The sequence below is a fragment of the Oryza glaberrima genome, chromosome 9 (genome assembly GCF_000147395.1).
Source record: "Oryza glaberrima chromosome 9, OglaRS2, whole genome shotgun sequence".
Classification (NCBI taxonomy): domain Eukaryota; kingdom Viridiplantae; phylum Streptophyta; class Magnoliopsida; order Poales; family Poaceae; genus Oryza; species Oryza glaberrima.
The window spans coordinates 9,744,634-9,761,894 of NC_068334.1; the positions used below are offsets into that span (position 1 = coordinate 9,744,634).

The 17,261-nt window shown below is 42.4% G+C and overlaps 1 protein-coding gene across 1 annotated transcript; it reads right to left on the minus strand.

Moving 5' to 3' along the window:
* Positions 1-2,741: 2,741 nt before the first annotated feature.
* On the minus strand, positions 2,742-16,006 carry LOC127784255 (protein unc-13 homolog). The gene is made up of 13 exons (XM_052311449.1): positions 15,343-16,006; positions 12,764-13,627; positions 11,995-12,438; positions 11,263-11,452; positions 10,483-11,171; positions 5,461-5,527; positions 4,936-4,964; positions 4,647-4,855; positions 4,400-4,518; positions 3,906-4,010; positions 3,762-3,828; positions 3,181-3,334; positions 2,742-3,074 (listed from the first exon to the last, which is right to left on the minus strand). Exons 1-13 carry the CDS (start codon positions 15,874-15,876, stop codon positions 2,919-2,921), a joined length of 3,627 nt encoding a protein of 1,208 aa, XP_052167409.1. The 5' UTR covers positions 15,877-16,006; the 3' UTR covers positions 2,742-2,918.
* Between the last annotated feature and the right edge of the window lie 1,255 nt (positions 16,007-17,261).

Here is a 17,261-nt window from a genome sequence, read left to right on the forward strand (position 1 = left end):
TAATGGATCCTCTGATTTAGTGGGTTAAAATCCAAAGCGTTTGGTCTTAAAAAAAATCCGAAGCGCACAATAAAATGAGTCTACCGCTACAATATACAACTTGTTCATATTATAGCATTTCACAGTAAACCACGAGTGGGGCTGCTATACAACGGAATCCCGTTCTAACAGGATGATATCAGTTAGGTATCAGGGTCCTGATACCTACCTCTGAGATATCATGTCTTGAAACCTAACCAGTATCAAGTGATATCTATCGGATATCAGATGATACTTATCATGATTCCTACTACGTATTAGGTGATACTTATCAGGTATCAGACGATTTCCACCACATGTCGAATGATACTTGCAAGGTATCGGATGATACCTAGCTACCAGATATCAGGTGATTCCTACTAGGTATTAGGAGCCGAGCATTGAGGCGTCATCGCCAATGGCCCCACCCTCTACACCCCATGCTGGAGCTTGTCGCCGGCGGTCGCATCCTCCGTCGTCCATGCCCCACGTCGGAGGTCATCGTTGGTGGCTGCATCCTCTAACATCCACGTGCCTCATGTCAAAGCTCATCGCTAGCGGCCATGTCTTCCATATTGAGTAGGTCCTCCACTATCCACGCGCCACGTCAGAGCTCATCGCCAGCGGCTGCCGCGAGCACGTCCTCCACCGTCCACGTCAGACCGGAGCTCGTCGCCGGTGGCTTCGTCATCCTCGCTCCACGTTTGTCCGACAACTGCTCCATCCCGGCCGTTGTCGCAGCCCATGTCCACCGGCTTCGACTCCGCGTTCGACCACTCCGGCAACAACTCCATCCCTGCCGCAGCCCATGTTCGCTGGCTCAGACTCCATGTCGGACCACTCTAGCTACAGTTCCATCCCCGTCGTAGCCCACATCCGCCGGCTCCATCTTGGTGCTCGGACATTCAGGCGACAACTCTGCCTCGGTTGCCGCCACAATACACATCCGCTGGCTCCTGGCAACGTATACTTATTGTATTGTTGTTCGATGAACTACTCGTGACAACAACAAACTACTGAGTTTTGTAAAATCTACTCAAGCAGTACATAACACGATTTAAGGCTATATAAATTTTAGCAACCGTCGATGATTGACAACTATAAGGTAGAAACGTTGATGACGTGCACATCGTCGCACCGTACCAACCGAGCCAACGCTAGAGCTAACAGAGGGCAGTTGTCTTCACCGATCACCGAAAACCAGGAAAAAATTATCGTTATTGGCAATGCAAGGAAAAAAAAACAATTTTCCTGTCCGAGCTCGATCTGCCACCGCGTTCTTCACTATAGATCACCAAAAATGTTGTAAAAAGGTTGTTATCAGTAGAAAAAAAAATTCTTCCGCTGTCCGAGCTCAACGTCGTCGTCTCTGCCTTCGCCACTGGTCGCTCGTACGGGTGGATGCATTGCATGGTGGCCACTTGTACATGTCAGCTTCAGCACACGCACCCATGCCAATAGATCCCGACAATTAGCCTCTCAACGTTCGAAAACCAGCCGAGTCGAGTCGAGGCCACTTTGGCACCTTGCTCAACTGATCTCCACCACACACACACACACAAACAACCAAACAAACCCAAAAAAAAAAAAAACAGAGAGAGAGAGAGAGAGACCATGGTAACACAGCCAAACAGGCCACGTTACTACTAGTAGTAGGTACCAACCGGCCCAGCAGAAATATCTCCCGGAATCCACCGGCGGAGAACGTGACACTCCCTCGGCGTCTACTGAAATTCACCGCGAAAAACTAGGCAAAAATCCGGTCGCCGCTCGCTAGGCGCTTGGCTCCGGCTCTGGCGCCGATCGACCGAGAGCTCCGATCCTAGCCAATGCGAGGCCACGTCAGCCGCCTCATCATTCACAAAAAAAAAAAAAGAAAAAAAGAAAAGAAGAGTAAACCGTACTTTGCACAGGCAGATTGTGTCTTGTTTCACTTTGCATCAGGTTTACCATATACTTTTACTTTACATCAGGCTGGATTGAAATAAGTTCATAAAATTGAAGGAAAATCTTGTGAAATCCAAATGAAACCTTTTTGAATTTAGATCGAAGTTTCATTCAAATCTCAAATAAATTATGTACGTTTGATGATGTATCCTAGAGTAAAGTTAAAGTACGTGCTAAACCTGGTGTAAAGTGAAAGATACAATCCACCAGACATAGAGTGCAATTTACTCAAAAAATAAGCAAAACAAATATTTTTTTATAAAAGTGTATTTACATAATTGGCAAGGGGGATATCAAGTACCAGAAGCACATATAGTGTGATGGTAAAGCATGCACAGTTGCGGGAATGAGAGGGTGCATGACTATGCCCATCAGTACTTAAAATCCTGATACGAACAAATATTATGCCCGTGCTGCATTACCACGCTTTTCATAGAATTTTAGTAGTGAGGTAAGTAATTGACTCTTATCTCGCTCTCTTTAAGCGTGCGTTAGAAAACATGCTCAGAAGAACTAGAGAAGAAGTGAGAAGAGGATATAAAAAAGAAGGATGAAATGTGGGCTGCAGATTGAACCTGCTCACTACAACAAGCAGTTTTCCTATAGGCTCGTTCCTAGTTTGTACTGCTTCCATCCCATAATTTGGACTGGATATGTCACATCCGATTCTATGTTGCTAGGGACGAAGGGAGTAGTTACGAGTAACAGCTTGCAATGGAGTTTGTAAAAGTTTGTGCACAAACACTTGTCCAGCTTACTGAAAAGGCCTGAAACTATTGCCCATCGAACAGAGTAAACCTGAAATTCAGTAACCTCATAATACCATGCAGGCGCTGCTATGTCCTTTGTATAGGTAACTGATTCAGCCAGGTCTAACCTTAAACTTTGAATTAATCGTGATTCACATTATAGTATTGCCGACAATCTAAAAATCATAATTTTTACAAGTTAGTTCAGCTAGTCCTCAGTTCACACACTCTATTCTGTAGCTCATTGAACAATGCTAAAGATTCTGCCCATAGCTTCTTGGCCACTTCAACGTTGTATGACAACTGAGAAGACGTTATGGTCCTTCCTTTCCCTCCAAAGAAGTACTTTCCAGATGAGTCCTAAAGCCCAATGTAAAAATTCATCCCGAAGGTTAACCGGAGAATACAGTACATCATGTTGTTATGAATAATGTAATTGTTTGCTAGGATTGAACAGGAAGCTTACAGGTGGTGCCAAAGCGGCATCAAGGACAGCATCAACTCCCGTATCAGGTTGTTGTAGGAGATTCAGGAGGCGCAGTACAGAAAGCGCAAGCCAAGAAAGACATGGAGGAAGCTCCCGCATTATGCCTGTCTGTACTACACCTGGATCCGCAGCCCTGGAAGCATGAAATGCCATACTTCATATGAATAGTAAGCAACTTCAAATTCGAACTGGTAAAATAAGTTGCATTCTCATAAAAAAAATAAAGGGTTGGCATGAATCACAATAGTTTTGATAAACTGCCAAGAGCGTAATGTTGGTCAGTGGCTTTGAGATGAGCCATCCTAATCTATCCTTGCACTTGCACAGGAAACCTATGAAGGAATCAAGTATATTCTTCATTGATTTCAATTATTCCTAATTGATTTCAATATAGTTTCAGTAGAGGTTGACTTGATGACTACTGGAAAGAAGTTCTTGTAAAATTTTAATTATCTAAATGAAAAAAAAATCACTTCCATCAGCAATAATTTGGATTTGTTCAACAAAGAAAAGATGCGAAAGAAAAAAAAACAAATGCAACCAAAATCGATGGCACATACATGACGGAGACACCAGAAGATAAGTGAAGTTGTCGATGAAGCTCGTATGAGAACATCAGTAAACAAACTGGAATAAGAGAAAATGAGCCCAAACGAAATAAAAGTTGCATTAAGCCTATTCAAAAATAAAAGCAAGAGACGTACACTTGGTATACTCATAAGTAGAAGCTAAGAGATAGCTTCTCCTCGATGGCCAATGACCAAACCTTACTCCACTCAATCCTTTCTCAGACAAGTTAATTTCTGACACTGGAGATGTGAAATTTGCAAATATTAACCAAACCACACGTCTAGTTCTCATGGAGAAAGAAAGGAAGCAGATATAATAATGGTAGGATCTATCTGAAATGCAACTTAATATTTTGATATATCATCAATTATGAGCTACTACAAGAGCATATGCCAAACGCAAGCAATTTGCACACATGTACTGATTCAAAAGTGTGGCAGAGAAACATCTGTCCGACAATATTTCAAAAAATGCAATTTACAGCAAACGAGATATGCATAGCAAGAGAAAAATAATTGGACAAATTGATGCCAACTAATGAATGCGAATTAAAATTATTTTCAATCTAATCCCAGATACAGTTCACATAGTTTTCTATTAAAATTATAATAGAAGACTTGACACTTACCACATCTGTGTGTGAAAGACGTTAGATTAACCACCCGAGAAGGTGTTGAGCTGTTCTTCAGCAATGGTAACAGAATGTTGGTCAGGACAAATGGACCAATGTAGTTTGCCTGAATCATTCTGGAAATCGTGTGTCGTAAGTTTCACTCAAACAGTAGATAAAAAATGTAATAATGACATAAGTAAAGCATGTATTGAAGAACATTAGGAATTTCTTCTGCAAAAGTACTTTCAACGTAAACACCTACTCATCAAGACCGTCCTCTGTAATTCGATATGACTTTGCTAGGATACCAGCGTTATTGACCAAAAGCTGAATAGAATGCTCCATATTTGAGTCCTTGATCCACTGATTCAGTGAAGTTTCAAACTTCTTTATTGACTTGTAGGATGACAAGTCGACTTGAAATGCTTCAAGATGGGCATCAGGTTGTTGATCCCGAATTTCTTGAACAGTCTGTCTTGCACACATCACCACAATGATGACAATGGATAAATGATAAGATAAGACATCTAGCTAAAAGCTCCAAATAATACCTCAGATAACAATTGTGAAGAACGCCCAGCTGACACAAAATAGAATGCATAGTGTTTTAGTCCAATAATACCAAGCGACCAACAAGGTTGAATCAATTCAACAACAAAATAATCAAGGAATACTTTCTACTCCAAAACTATAGCAATTGGCAAGTAGGAAACAAGTCCAATATGAAATGAAGTAACATCTACAATTGTAGATGCAAAAGCATAGTACCAACTACCTACAGGACAAGTAAATGAATATTGTACCAAAAGATTGCATGTACTTTTGCGTATTCAACAAACGCGGTGAAAAAAATCCACTACTTTTGGATTGGAAGGACATTAATGAAGGACAAGACTCAAGAGGATATGCTTCTACAGATTCAGTAGTTCACACAAGCTAGCAACGGCAAGGAAATTAGTGCTACAACAACACCTTGATTTGGACCGTTGGCAATGCTCGAGTCAACAACCAAAGATGCACACAGGGTGTTCGATGAAATGCCCACACAAGCACCGAAAAAGAAACAGGCGACCCACCGAGGACGACGTGGAACCCCTCCCGCGCCAGCGCCGCCGCCGCCGCTTTGCCCAGCCCCGACGTCGCCTGCACGCACATACACACACCCCCCACCCACCATGAGCTGAGCACATCACAAGACGGGGAGACGAGAGAGAGAGAGAGAGAGAAGAAGCGACTCCATCTGCAAGCAAGCAAGCAAGCAAGCAAGAGCGGGGGCGAGAGCCATCGGTTACCCCAGTAATCACGCAGACGGGGCGGCGGCGACGAGGAGGAGCGTCGTCGTCGGGCTCGGGCATAGGTCGGCGGCGAGGGACGGGGGCGCCGCGGCGGAGGAAGAAGAGGAGGATGTAGGAGTAGAGGAGGGAGACGGTCCACAGGACGGCCATCCGCCAGAACTCCCGCGAGCACACCATGCGGAGCGCCTCGCGGTCCATGGCCGCCGGCGGCAGCGGCGGCGGCGACGGCATCGTCTCGGCGAGTTGTCAAGTTGCCACCGGGAAAGAGGGGCCACAACGGACGGTTCGGATTAGGGGAGAAAATTGAGATTGTGCCGTCTTCAAAAGGGTTTCGCTTTCGCTCAAATGCCATGCTGAAAATAGGATTAGTTAATTAAAATGCCACTTTTAACTGAAGGTTGCACGCTATAATATTCAAACTGACAAAAATATTCTGTTGCTATCTTTTTTCCACCTTCATCGTCGACGCCGCACTGCCGCAAGCTGATGGGGCCGCCTTCGTCTCCACCTTCACCACTCCCAAGGCGCTCCCTACGGCGGGGGAACCGGATCCGTCCACCGGCCTCAGCCGCCTCCGCCTCCACTAAACCCACCACCACCGCCGTTCGGGAAGAAAAGGGAAGAAAGAAGATGGTGGCTGGCATGTGAGTCCCACATTTTTTTTTTTTTTTTGCTAACAACCTAGCTATGGGATCTAAATTGCATAGTTTGTATAGCTACGGGTGAAGATTTATGGTATCAAGGATAAGGGATGTAAAAAAACACCGTGTAAAGTTGAGGGGTGCAAGGTGAACTTATTTCGAGTAGCTAATACGTGATGGTTTGATGGGCTTTCCATGGCTGGCAGTACTTCGGCTGTTTTTAATGGGCTTTTGACATTTAAAAGCTAGTGGACTGCCTCCCTTTGCTCAATACTTCAGGGCCCGCGGGTGAAGATGCCACCCTAGCCCTGGCCCCGCACGATCCGCGGGTAGATATTTGGCCCCGGCCCCATAGGGGGTGGGGAACTTCGGATCCGACGGGGTAATTGCCATCCCTAGGCGAGATCTGACGGTAGAGAAAGTTTGGACTTAAGAAATTAATAGGACACAACTACGAAACGACTAGTCGTTGGTTTGTTTTAGAGCAGTGACCACACCATCTCAAGTATAAATCCCCTTTTAGCTTAAAAGAAATACAATTGTGCATATCTTTTTTTAACCTTTTCAATGACTTAAATCTTTTAAATCACATATTATTTTTAAGATATATTTGCATCAGTGTACTCCACTCAAAATATTTGACAAAAGAGATCCATGTTGAATATATTCAAACATCTTATTAATTTAAAAGCATTTTATTTAAATTGTAGAAGTAACTTAGCTATACAATAGAAGTAACTCGCTATAGCATTAGAAGTAATTACATTATGAGTGAGTGAAATTAGAAGTTATGTGGAGTAAATTCAAAAGCAAAGTTTAGAGAAGATTTTTAAGTAAATACATTTATCAGAGTAAATTCAATAAATCCTGAAAGTAATTCACATAAATCATAAAAGTAACTTAGTAAAAAATGGAAGTAAGTTGTTATGAAATTAGAATTAAATCCATTGTAGGGAAAAAAATTATGATCTATCCAGAAATCATAATTAGCACAAATTATAGAATTGACTAAAAACAATAATAATAAGTGTAATCAACTCAAAGCATTATAAATATATTAGAAGTAATTTAATCAAATCTAAAAGTAATTTTTATATATGATAAAAGTAACTTACGTATATAATAAAAGTAATTCACAACATAAATGTTTTTCATCATGATATAATCATATAAGACCTTCTTATAAAGATTTAATTACAATGAACGTAATGTTGTAGCTGGATCATAGATCAAATAAATAATTTAAGAGAATTTTCTAAGAAGAAAAAAAAGCACGCATAACCTAATAGAAAAAAAAAACTTGCATGTCTGTAGACGTGTAGTAGTACTTCTCTCACATATGGCTGGCGTCGCTCGTTAAGCCTAGATCGAGAGGCCCCTCGAAGTAGATTTTGTGAAATTAATAACCATGTGTTTGGTTTGGAATGGGATAAGTTAGGTCATCATAGGTTGCCCATATTTCCTAATAAGACAAAAACGGTTTATTAGGAAATAAAAATTAATTTGCAGTTAAAACTTTTATATGTGTTTTTAGTGATAAGTCAATGCTGAAAAAGAAGCTATGTGATAATATCCTAAAATCAACTGGAAATTAAATTTGAAATTCAAATTTTGCCTTTTTTTCCTTTGGTTTATTAGAGCAACCAATGGGGTATTTAGGTAAGGATGAATTTTTTTATGGCGTTTGATTCGGGACAGATAAGGTGGGATGATCACTAAAAGGAAAATATTATTCCCTCAAAATCTAGGTTAGCTCCATACGACTAATCAATTTAACACACTTGCTCTTTATCATTAGCATACAAACCACACCCTTTTACAGCATTTCTTAAGAAATATGACAATTTTATCTCTCATGCCAAAAAACACATGAATACTACGATCTTTCTCTACCTCTCACTGTGGGATTTTTCTTCTTTCTTTTTTTGTTGCCGATACTTTTATTTTATTATTGTCCTTTTTGGGTTGTTGTGGATAGGAAAAAGAGAAAGATGAGGTGGATTCGCGAAAGGGCCTGTAGCCTAGTGGTTACAAGAGCCTCAGTAGCACCTGAGGTCCTGGGTTCAACTCCCTATGGGAGCGAATTTTCCAGGATTTAACGGCGTTGTGCTTTCAGTGGTAGGCGACGTACCCGTCGACAGCGAGCTGCCTGTGGTGACTTCGTCAATCTCTCCAGAATTTGCCGGCCCAGTCTTCGAAGATGCTCATAGGGGTAGGGTTTGCGTGCGTGTATTCATAGGGGTGAGTGCGCGTGCATTGTACTGTGTAATTCTCAAAAAAGAAAGATGAGGTGGATTCATCATTTTATAGGCCACATTTCCCACCCATTTGTACAGTTTCTCTTCTTTTTTCTTGTTGGCCACATTTCCTAAGGAGATACTCCCTCCGTTTCACAATGCAAGTCATTCTAATATTTTCCACATCCATATTGATGTTAATGAATCTTTTAGATGTTAATGAATCTTTTATTAGAATGATTTGCATTGTGAAACGGATGAAGTATCAGGAGGAAGAAAAAAAATCCTCTTTATTCAGGAGGAAGAAAAAGAAAATCCTCCTTGTAATAAGATAACCAATTCATGAACAGCACGAATGGTTTGAACCAAATATAAACCTCCTGTGCGAATGTCAGAGCTTGTTGATATGCATTTGTCTTCGCAAACACAAAAAGAACATGACAGCTAAAAAGCATATAGTTCCATCTAAATAATAACTAATGTACAAAACAGCTCCTTCTATCGCCCCTGTTTAGAACAAAGAAATGAAAAACACGAGAATATGGAAAAAAAATATTGTAAAGTGAAAAACTATGGAATTCAAAACTAACACAAAAACAGGAGATGTAGGAAAATCCCACGGGGAAACATAACTATAGGATTTTTTTTATAAAATTATTTTTTGGTAGCATCATAGAAAAAGCATAGGAATTAATAGTCAAAAGGAAAAGAAAACATGAGGTCTAGCCTCATGTTAATTCTCCAAAATCAGTATGAAATGAGCAATTCAATATAAATGTAAAAAGGATTTTGTAGAAATTATTCCTTTGTTCCAAAGGACAATGTAGGAATATATTTTTTTCAATGGATTTCAAATCCCTCAATAATTTCTCCAGTTTTCTTTTGTTCCAACGGAGATCACATGAAAAACCTAGGAGATCAACAAAGTGACAGGGGTTTCCTTTCGCTCACTCCATAGAGTGGAGGATTTGCTTCCTTTCCCAAGGAATTCAACATCTTCCATTTGTACTGACTTCCAAACAAGCTTCTAGGGAAAAAATTCCAAAGGAATGCAAACCTCCAGAATTCCTCCAAATGTACCTTGTTCCAAACGGGAATGGGTGATTTCATAACGCAGATGAAAATAACAAGAATCATTTTACTCCAGCCGAGAAGATAATGTAGGACATGGCCGAGCAAAAATGTTCCCCACGAAAATAACACGAATGCAGGAACCAGATGCCTTGCATAATGATATACTCAAGTCCAACGCAGCAAGTCACACCAGTACAAAACTTATTCACAAGATGGGTATATCTGTTGCAAACTACAGCTACTGGAAAAATACACACATGCAGCGGCAAAGGTCAGCAAAAGAACTGGATTAGGGTAAAACATATAATCATAATAATAAACAAATCGACCTGTAAGTAATCCCCCCCCCCCCCCCCAAAAAAAAAAAAGGAAAAAAGAAAAAGAAAAGAGTACCAGCATATTTCTTGGCGCCACTGAACAGCATGTGATAGAAGGGCCAAGTTGCTGAATTGAACTCCCCCGTTCAAATCAATCGCCTCAGATAAGGCAAACTCCGCAGTGGTAGCTTTACAATGGTAGTGTTCCTCAAAGGAGGATGTGACAAAATCATTCCAAATCCTGACTTCCTCAGTGGGTTTCATGATTTTGTTTCCAGAAAATGTACATCGAGTTCATCAGATCTTCTTGGGAAGATTATAGGTTTTCTTTAGGAACTTGGTAGCCGTCTCATCATAACGGTAGCACAGAACTCGCAGGACTGTGTTGGGTTCGTTCGGGCTCCAGTGCCCTGTTGTTGGTGGCAATGGTAACCTATTCTTGGCTCCAGATCGATTAGACTCAGCCATCATGCGTTTGAATCGGTCAATAAGGCTCTCGGAGTCTGTTCGTAGGAGGGGTAGGACATTCTTGACCTGGGAGGATGCCTTATCGACCAATTCCTCTGGCAAACCATCACCATCTGCCAAAAACAGGTCTTTAAGGGCCTTGAAGTCATCCTCTATTATCTGGGAGTCTTGACGGGTGAAAGCACGCAAAGGCCCACCAGCAAGAAGCACCAGCAAGAACCCATCAAAAGTGGCTTTCATCAATGCGGTTATAGCACGGTTCCGCACTTTGTTATGCACCATACCAGATATGGTCTCTAGTATAGGGTCGAGTTCTCTCAACAATATCTCGATCCTACTTGATGCAATGTCACCAATATAAAGGATATCCCAGAGAACGTGCCCCAAATCATAGAATGTCACCTTATATGCAGTTGTCTCACATAACTGCTGAATGCCCTCTTGACAGGCTGTCTGACAAAGCTCAAATTTGATGTCCAATCCATCGGTAACATCTGCCTGAGCTGACTCGACATTCCGCAAGCCTGTTTTTATCTTCTTCTCTAAGTTCTCGAGTTCACCTCGCACGAATTGAAGCGTATTCAAGCGTACACAGAGTTGAGGAAGGGCTAAGGGATCAGCGCCATTGGTTGTTCCATTTTGTGATCCTCGGTACTGTGGATTCTGTGGCTTTTCCTTTTTCTTGAACAATATATTCGATCCTACCTCGCATCGTGTCAACGGAGGTAGTTGGGGCATAAAAGAATTCCTTGTTCCTGTAATTAATGCATGTTTAAAATATGAACATTTGTACCCTGCATCTGAACACCATGTTATAGAAAAATGTGCCATGAGCTCAGTACTTACCACAGCCAGATTTTGCTTTAGACACAAAAAGCTGTAGGCTTCTATCAAGTCCAAACATCAGGTCAGGAAGAAGAACTGGATGCATTGGAATGGGCAATTGGAAAAATGCATCTAATGTTTCACCAACCATCCGAAGCATCTCCACACAAGAGGGAGCAATATTCTCTCTGTTGGCAGCTGGATTCCAAGTCTGCATGAAAGACATTGACAGACTTAGTGGAATTTTAAAACAGGAAAATCAAGCTAAGTTAATTCAAACACAATATGTCAAGAACAAGTTGGACTCATCATTCAAGAAGAATATTCAGGACAATTACATCTCACAAGTTGACTGAGCCAATCTAACATTTGGTTTACACATAGCATGCATCTGGATGTGACTCAACTAGCTATAATTTTTTTTCCATTCTGAAAAACTGGTGTGATGTCAAAATTTTGACTGCAAATCAAACAAATGCGGCAATTTTGGCAGCCATAGTTGGGATAAGATGAGAGAATGAACATATATCAGAGCCCAGATTGGAGATTGCAGTCATCAATGACACATGGATATGGACGGTTCAGGAAAAATAGCAGATAATGTTTACAAGTGTTATGCATCTACATGCACAGAGTAATTTAGTCTTATCGTAATAAAAATCACAACAACATGCATCATCAGTTACTAAATTAAGATAGTTTCTGTTTATACCAAAAGAAAAAAATATGTACTGTGAAATAAAGTAAGAGCACCTCTTGTTTCAAAGTCCGATCAACCCATCCCTTGAGCCTGTCTATCCTTTCTTTAATCCAAACTTTCACCAGGTTAGCAATTGCATTTTCAGCTTCATATGGTGGCATCTCTCTGATTAATGACTTGCCTCCATCATCACTATCCACAGAATCTTCAACTGCAATATTAACAAGATCCTTCTCTAATTTATCAGCAGCCTTAAGCACTTGAACCGTATCTGGGGTCAGCTCTGTAAGTCCAGCTATGAACTGTTTCAGCTCATTTCCAAAGCAAGAATGAAGGGTGGCAACAGCAACGCCTGAAGCAAGGGGATGCCATGTCTTTAAAATTGGGCTGTACAAATTTTTCTCCTTAATTGCTAGGTCACCAATGTCCTTTGCAAGGATAGACAGAACAGGGGTAGGGTTTCTTGATGACCGCTTGGAATCTGCTTCTTCCATTCTCTGCAAAGTGAAAGCTGTGTCACATTACTGTGCTACTGCACTATAGAAAAGACGTACATGAAAGGATCAACTAGCAAGATTTAAAAAGTTCAAATTATATGGTTCAAAAGAAACAAAATTACTAATAGGATGGCTTGAGTTTGAACAAAACAGTTTCTTGTGGTTGATTACCAGGAATCTACTTTCTAGCTTTTCTTCCCCAAAGCGCATTAGCCATTAAAAGTAAAGATATTGCAATAATCTAAACAAGGCATCTCAGCATACCAAAGTATGGAATATAACATTTAATCAATATGAATCAGAGTGAGAAATAATAGGGACTTACTTGAGCAAAAGCTGTACGGAGTGAAGACCTTATGTAGGTCTCTATCCTGCTGCGAGCTACGTCAGTCTCTTCTTTCCTCCTCCGACGGTATTCATGGGATATATCTTCAACAAGAACCCTTGCAGCTGACACTCCAATTGACACAATACCTTGCATGGACTCAATGTTACTTGTATTGAAGGTCTCATGGTAAGCCAGAAGTCTTTTCTCTGTCCAACCCATTATTGAGCTTAAAGTTGAACTCAACACTTTGCTGTAATTTGGATCTTTTGTGGTTTTGGCATCCTTTGCAACTTCGGCCAACTGATTCTCCGCAGCAGAGAGCAACTCAATATCTACTTGCCCGGACATAACAAAATGGTTGAACAATGCCCAAGCAAAGCAAAGGTTGTGAAGCATCTGGTTAATTCCCAGAATACCCCAGGTCTTCTTTAAGAGCTCCATCACCTCATCAATCTCATCAACAACAGTGCCATCATCATTATCAAAGCAAGCTTCTACCAACATCTGGTATAGATGGAGATTCAAGGGGAAACCATCAGCCCAGTGGCATCCGTCAGAAGTCCCATCATCAGACCTACCAGCAAGGGACATGACAGCACTACGTAGGACCTGCATTGACTCAGAGTTTTTCCCAGTTTCAAGTGGTCTATCGTATGCTCCACGTATAATTTGCCGCAGTCGTTGTGCAGAAACATCTGATTTGTTCAATGGAACAAGTGGGTGAACAAGCAAACCAGCCTCAAGAAGCTTCAAGTTCCTACTCTGCCATGCCTCGTACTCTTGAGGATCAGGGATATCTGATGCCTTGAACTGCTGTAGGAATTCTAAGGGCAAGACCATAGATTCAGCACGCCTGCCAAGCTGTTTCAAGAAAAAGAAAAATGGAGTTCAAACTTGGTACCAAAAATTACAGGAACAGGCGTTAAGTCCCGAACAATAATAGAGCAGATTAGAGTATCTTTGATATGATATATACAATAAGATCATGTTTGGCTTGTTGACATCAAACATGCTAAAAGTCCAGAAAACACAAACACACATTCAGCAACATGTCAATACTTAGCTATGTGTTTGTTTAAAGTTTAAACTGTCCAATGTTGTTGATCTGTTAACACATCTATCAAACAGACCATGTCATAGGAGGGTATATAAAAACATAAAACATATACAATAAAAAAAATAATCAGGCAGCTAAAGCTAAACTGCCAAACTTACAATGGTCATCTAAAGCCTGCAAATTTGCTCTTTTGGGGAGAAGACTTGGCAATAAAGATCTAAATATCATCATTCAGCACAGTTTAACTAAGAAACCTACTGAAGTGGAGATGTGCAATGAATCAACCATTTTCAGAATGCATATAAGACAACTTAGAGCATGAAGGTCAAGGCAGGAAGCTCAACACTCAGGGTGTAGATTTAGGATGTTTTGGTTATGACAGAGTAGCTTCTGCAATTAAGATAATCCAGCAATTAAGATAATCCAGTAGATACCCTCGCTCCTCCCTCCTCCCACACTCAGTACGCTGCACTCAGCACTAAAATCACAAATTTTACGACACTTTGTAGAACTATCTTTCTTCAATACTGCCTCTAGTACATGGATGCCTCTAGTACATTGCTCATGGATGACTGCAGTACATTGCCATATACTGTTTCCATTCCTCAAAACTGCGGTAAAATAAAGATGTCTTTGTTTTGTAGTGAGCATGACAAGAATAAATGGCTAATTGTCCTTTTGTGGAGACACATCCAATCTACAAACTTATGAGCATGCATAAGTAAAATAGCAAAAAACATTTCCGTCACTTTGTACTTATCAAAAACAGTCCGATGATAACATTACGAACCCATTTCAGACACAGGAAAAATCATGTGTGAAATAAATTAATCTACGGTGAAATTGATATAAAATCCATGCATTCGAACAAAACACTAAATTATTGTCCTTGTTGACATTATAAGATATGCTAGCAACAACCATTTGGATGTGACTCTATCGAGAAGAGTTGGTATGTATAGCTTTGCTTTGTACAATGCATCCGAGTATCCTACTACTGAAGCAAAACCGCAGATCAAGCTAAGAATCATGGTATTGAAACAGTCATAGTAATAATAATAAAAGGCGCACATAAAAATTATCTTGAGAAAACGTATATTGACTAAGTTCCAACTTCCGAGGCTATATGATAAACAAATCACAGAAAATAACTGGATATACTCCGGCTGGCACCAACAAATTACAAGATCTACGGGTAAAAAAAAAGGAGAGAGAGAGTTCATTTTTTATTCCCCTCCCGAGAAAAAAAAAGGAGATATACTTCAAGTTAATGCATTTTCCCATTCTAACTAAAAATACGCGGAAACAAAAACAGAAATACGAGAAACGAGGGTATTTTTAGCGAAATTTGAAACTCTCGCGAACCCTCCCACGAAACCCAACCCAGATCTACCACAATGGCGATGATCAGATGAGAAAAACTTGAAGCTACATTTTTCACCCGAAATCCCGCTGGGAACGAACGCGCTAACAACCAAAACCACCCGAAGCCAAGAGAGCTCGAGATCCTTTCATTTACCTGACTCGCGGCGATGCGGAGGAGGCCCCTCCGGATCCTGGCGTCGGCGGGCTCCGAGACCCGCATCTGCACGCGCATCAGCTCCCCGACGGTCGCCGGCCGCCGCGGCGGCACCGACTTCCCGCCGCCGCCGCTCCCGGGGCTCCCACCCTTGGACGACGCCGACGACCTCAGCCCGAGCGCCTTCTTCATCTTGCTCGCCGCGGCGGAGGTGAGCGAGCGCTGGAGCGACGGGGAGGAGGAGGCGTTCGCGGAGGAGAGAGACGAGGCGGAGGCCGGGGACGCCGGCCCACCACCACCACCCGCCGATGCCGCCGCCTGGGGGATGTAGGTGAGCGGCTTCCCTCCCGTGGTGCGGGACGAGGCGACGAGCACCTCGTAGGCGGCCTCACGGAGGTCGGCGGCGGAGAGGGGGACGCCGAGGTCGGGGAACGGGGAGGGGAGGCCGCCGGTGGAGGCCGTGGCGGCGGCGGCGGCGGAGGAGCCGTTGGAGGAGGAGGAGTCGCGGCGGGACTCGCGGAAGAGGCGAGACATCGCGGCAGCGGCGGAGGTAGTCGCCGTCGGTGGTGGTGGTGGGTGGGGAGCTCGCCGCGCTCGCTCTCTCTCTCTCTAGGTAGAGAGAGAGTAGTGAGGGGAGGAGGAGAGAGAAAGGGAGAGGAGGGGAGGTGTGCGTGCCGCTTTTTGTCCCGGAGGGATGATGAGGAGAGAGAAAGAGAGCGTGCTAATTGCAACGGGTACCCCAAGATGTAGCCACTAGGTAGGTAGTATACTCCCTCGGTCCCAAAATATAATGGATTTTGGGTGGACGTGGGACAGTCGCATCCATCTAAAATCTCTTATATTTTGGGACAGAGGGAGTACAGAGCATTGATCCACAACCATGCAATTTTGAGGTTTCGAGGACGAAAGTAGATTCGGAGTGAAATTTCGAAAAGGTGAATTGGATACATGTCATTACTACTGTTACTATTCGTCTATTCATATCTATGTCATCCGAATACGCACAAAATTGGAACCATATTATCGCCATCACGTTTTTCCATCTTCTTTCCCGATTTCTTATTCTTCTCCTATCTCCTCTCTCTCGCTCATTTCCCCTTCTGTTGATCGGACACAACAGCGGTGCCGACGCCATCACCACCCCATATGCCCGCAACGCTGATGGTAGATCGGGCTTGCTTAGCCACAACAGCAACACCGATGCCATTGCTACCCCACATGCCGGTCCACCGAGCAACATGAAGGGCAAGGCGGTGGTTGTGAAGGGGAAGATCCGGTCGCTATTGACTCAAGCGTCTCCCATCCCTCCCACAGCGACGCCTTGCCGCCTATCGCTTCTCTCCAGCAGCGATGGTGTGGTTACCGTCGATGCAAATGACCTGGCCACTAATATATGTAGGAGACGACCAACATGCAGAGAGGTGCAGTAGCAACGACCTCCTCAATAGCTAGGCGCGTGAGGATGTGATGTATGTGAACAAGAGTCGGCGCTTCGTTGCTGCGCTAGCCACTGCCTCCCTCGGCGGCACCCTCCTTGTCGCCCGTCGCATCAAGTGGAGAGAGAAGAAGGGAGGATGGAGGAAGATGAAATTGACATGTGGGTCCCACGTCTAGAGGTATTTTGGTCTATATGATGACAAAAAACGTGAAAGCGATGGCATGGTTTTAATTTTACATGTATTTCGACGATATGGATACGAATAGACGAAGAGCAATGACATTTATCTAAAATGGCACATTTATAATGGCATGATCCAATTTACCTAATTTCGAATGGTTTTCGAGAGTTCAAATATAAAGAAGAAATTTGGACAAAAATTGATCAAAATTTATTAAAAATTGGCGAAACTTGTCATATGCTAGGATCTAAATCCAGTACTCGATTAGAAAAGTGAACCCTCATATATGTATAAGGTTTT

Coding starts and splice junctions, on each gene's coding strand:
- LOC127784255 (XM_052311449.1), bottom strand. CDS start 15,876: ATGTCTCGCCTCTTCCGCGAGTCCCGCCGCGACTCCTCCTCCTCCAAC. Junction 13,628..15,342: donor TCCGCATCGCCGCGAGTCAG/GTAAATGAAAGG, acceptor TTCTTGAAACAG/CTTGGCAGGCGTGCTGAATC. Junction 4,519..4,646: donor ACAGAGGACGGTCTTGATGA/GTAGGTGTTTAC, acceptor CACGATTTCCAG/AATGATTCAGGCAAACTACA.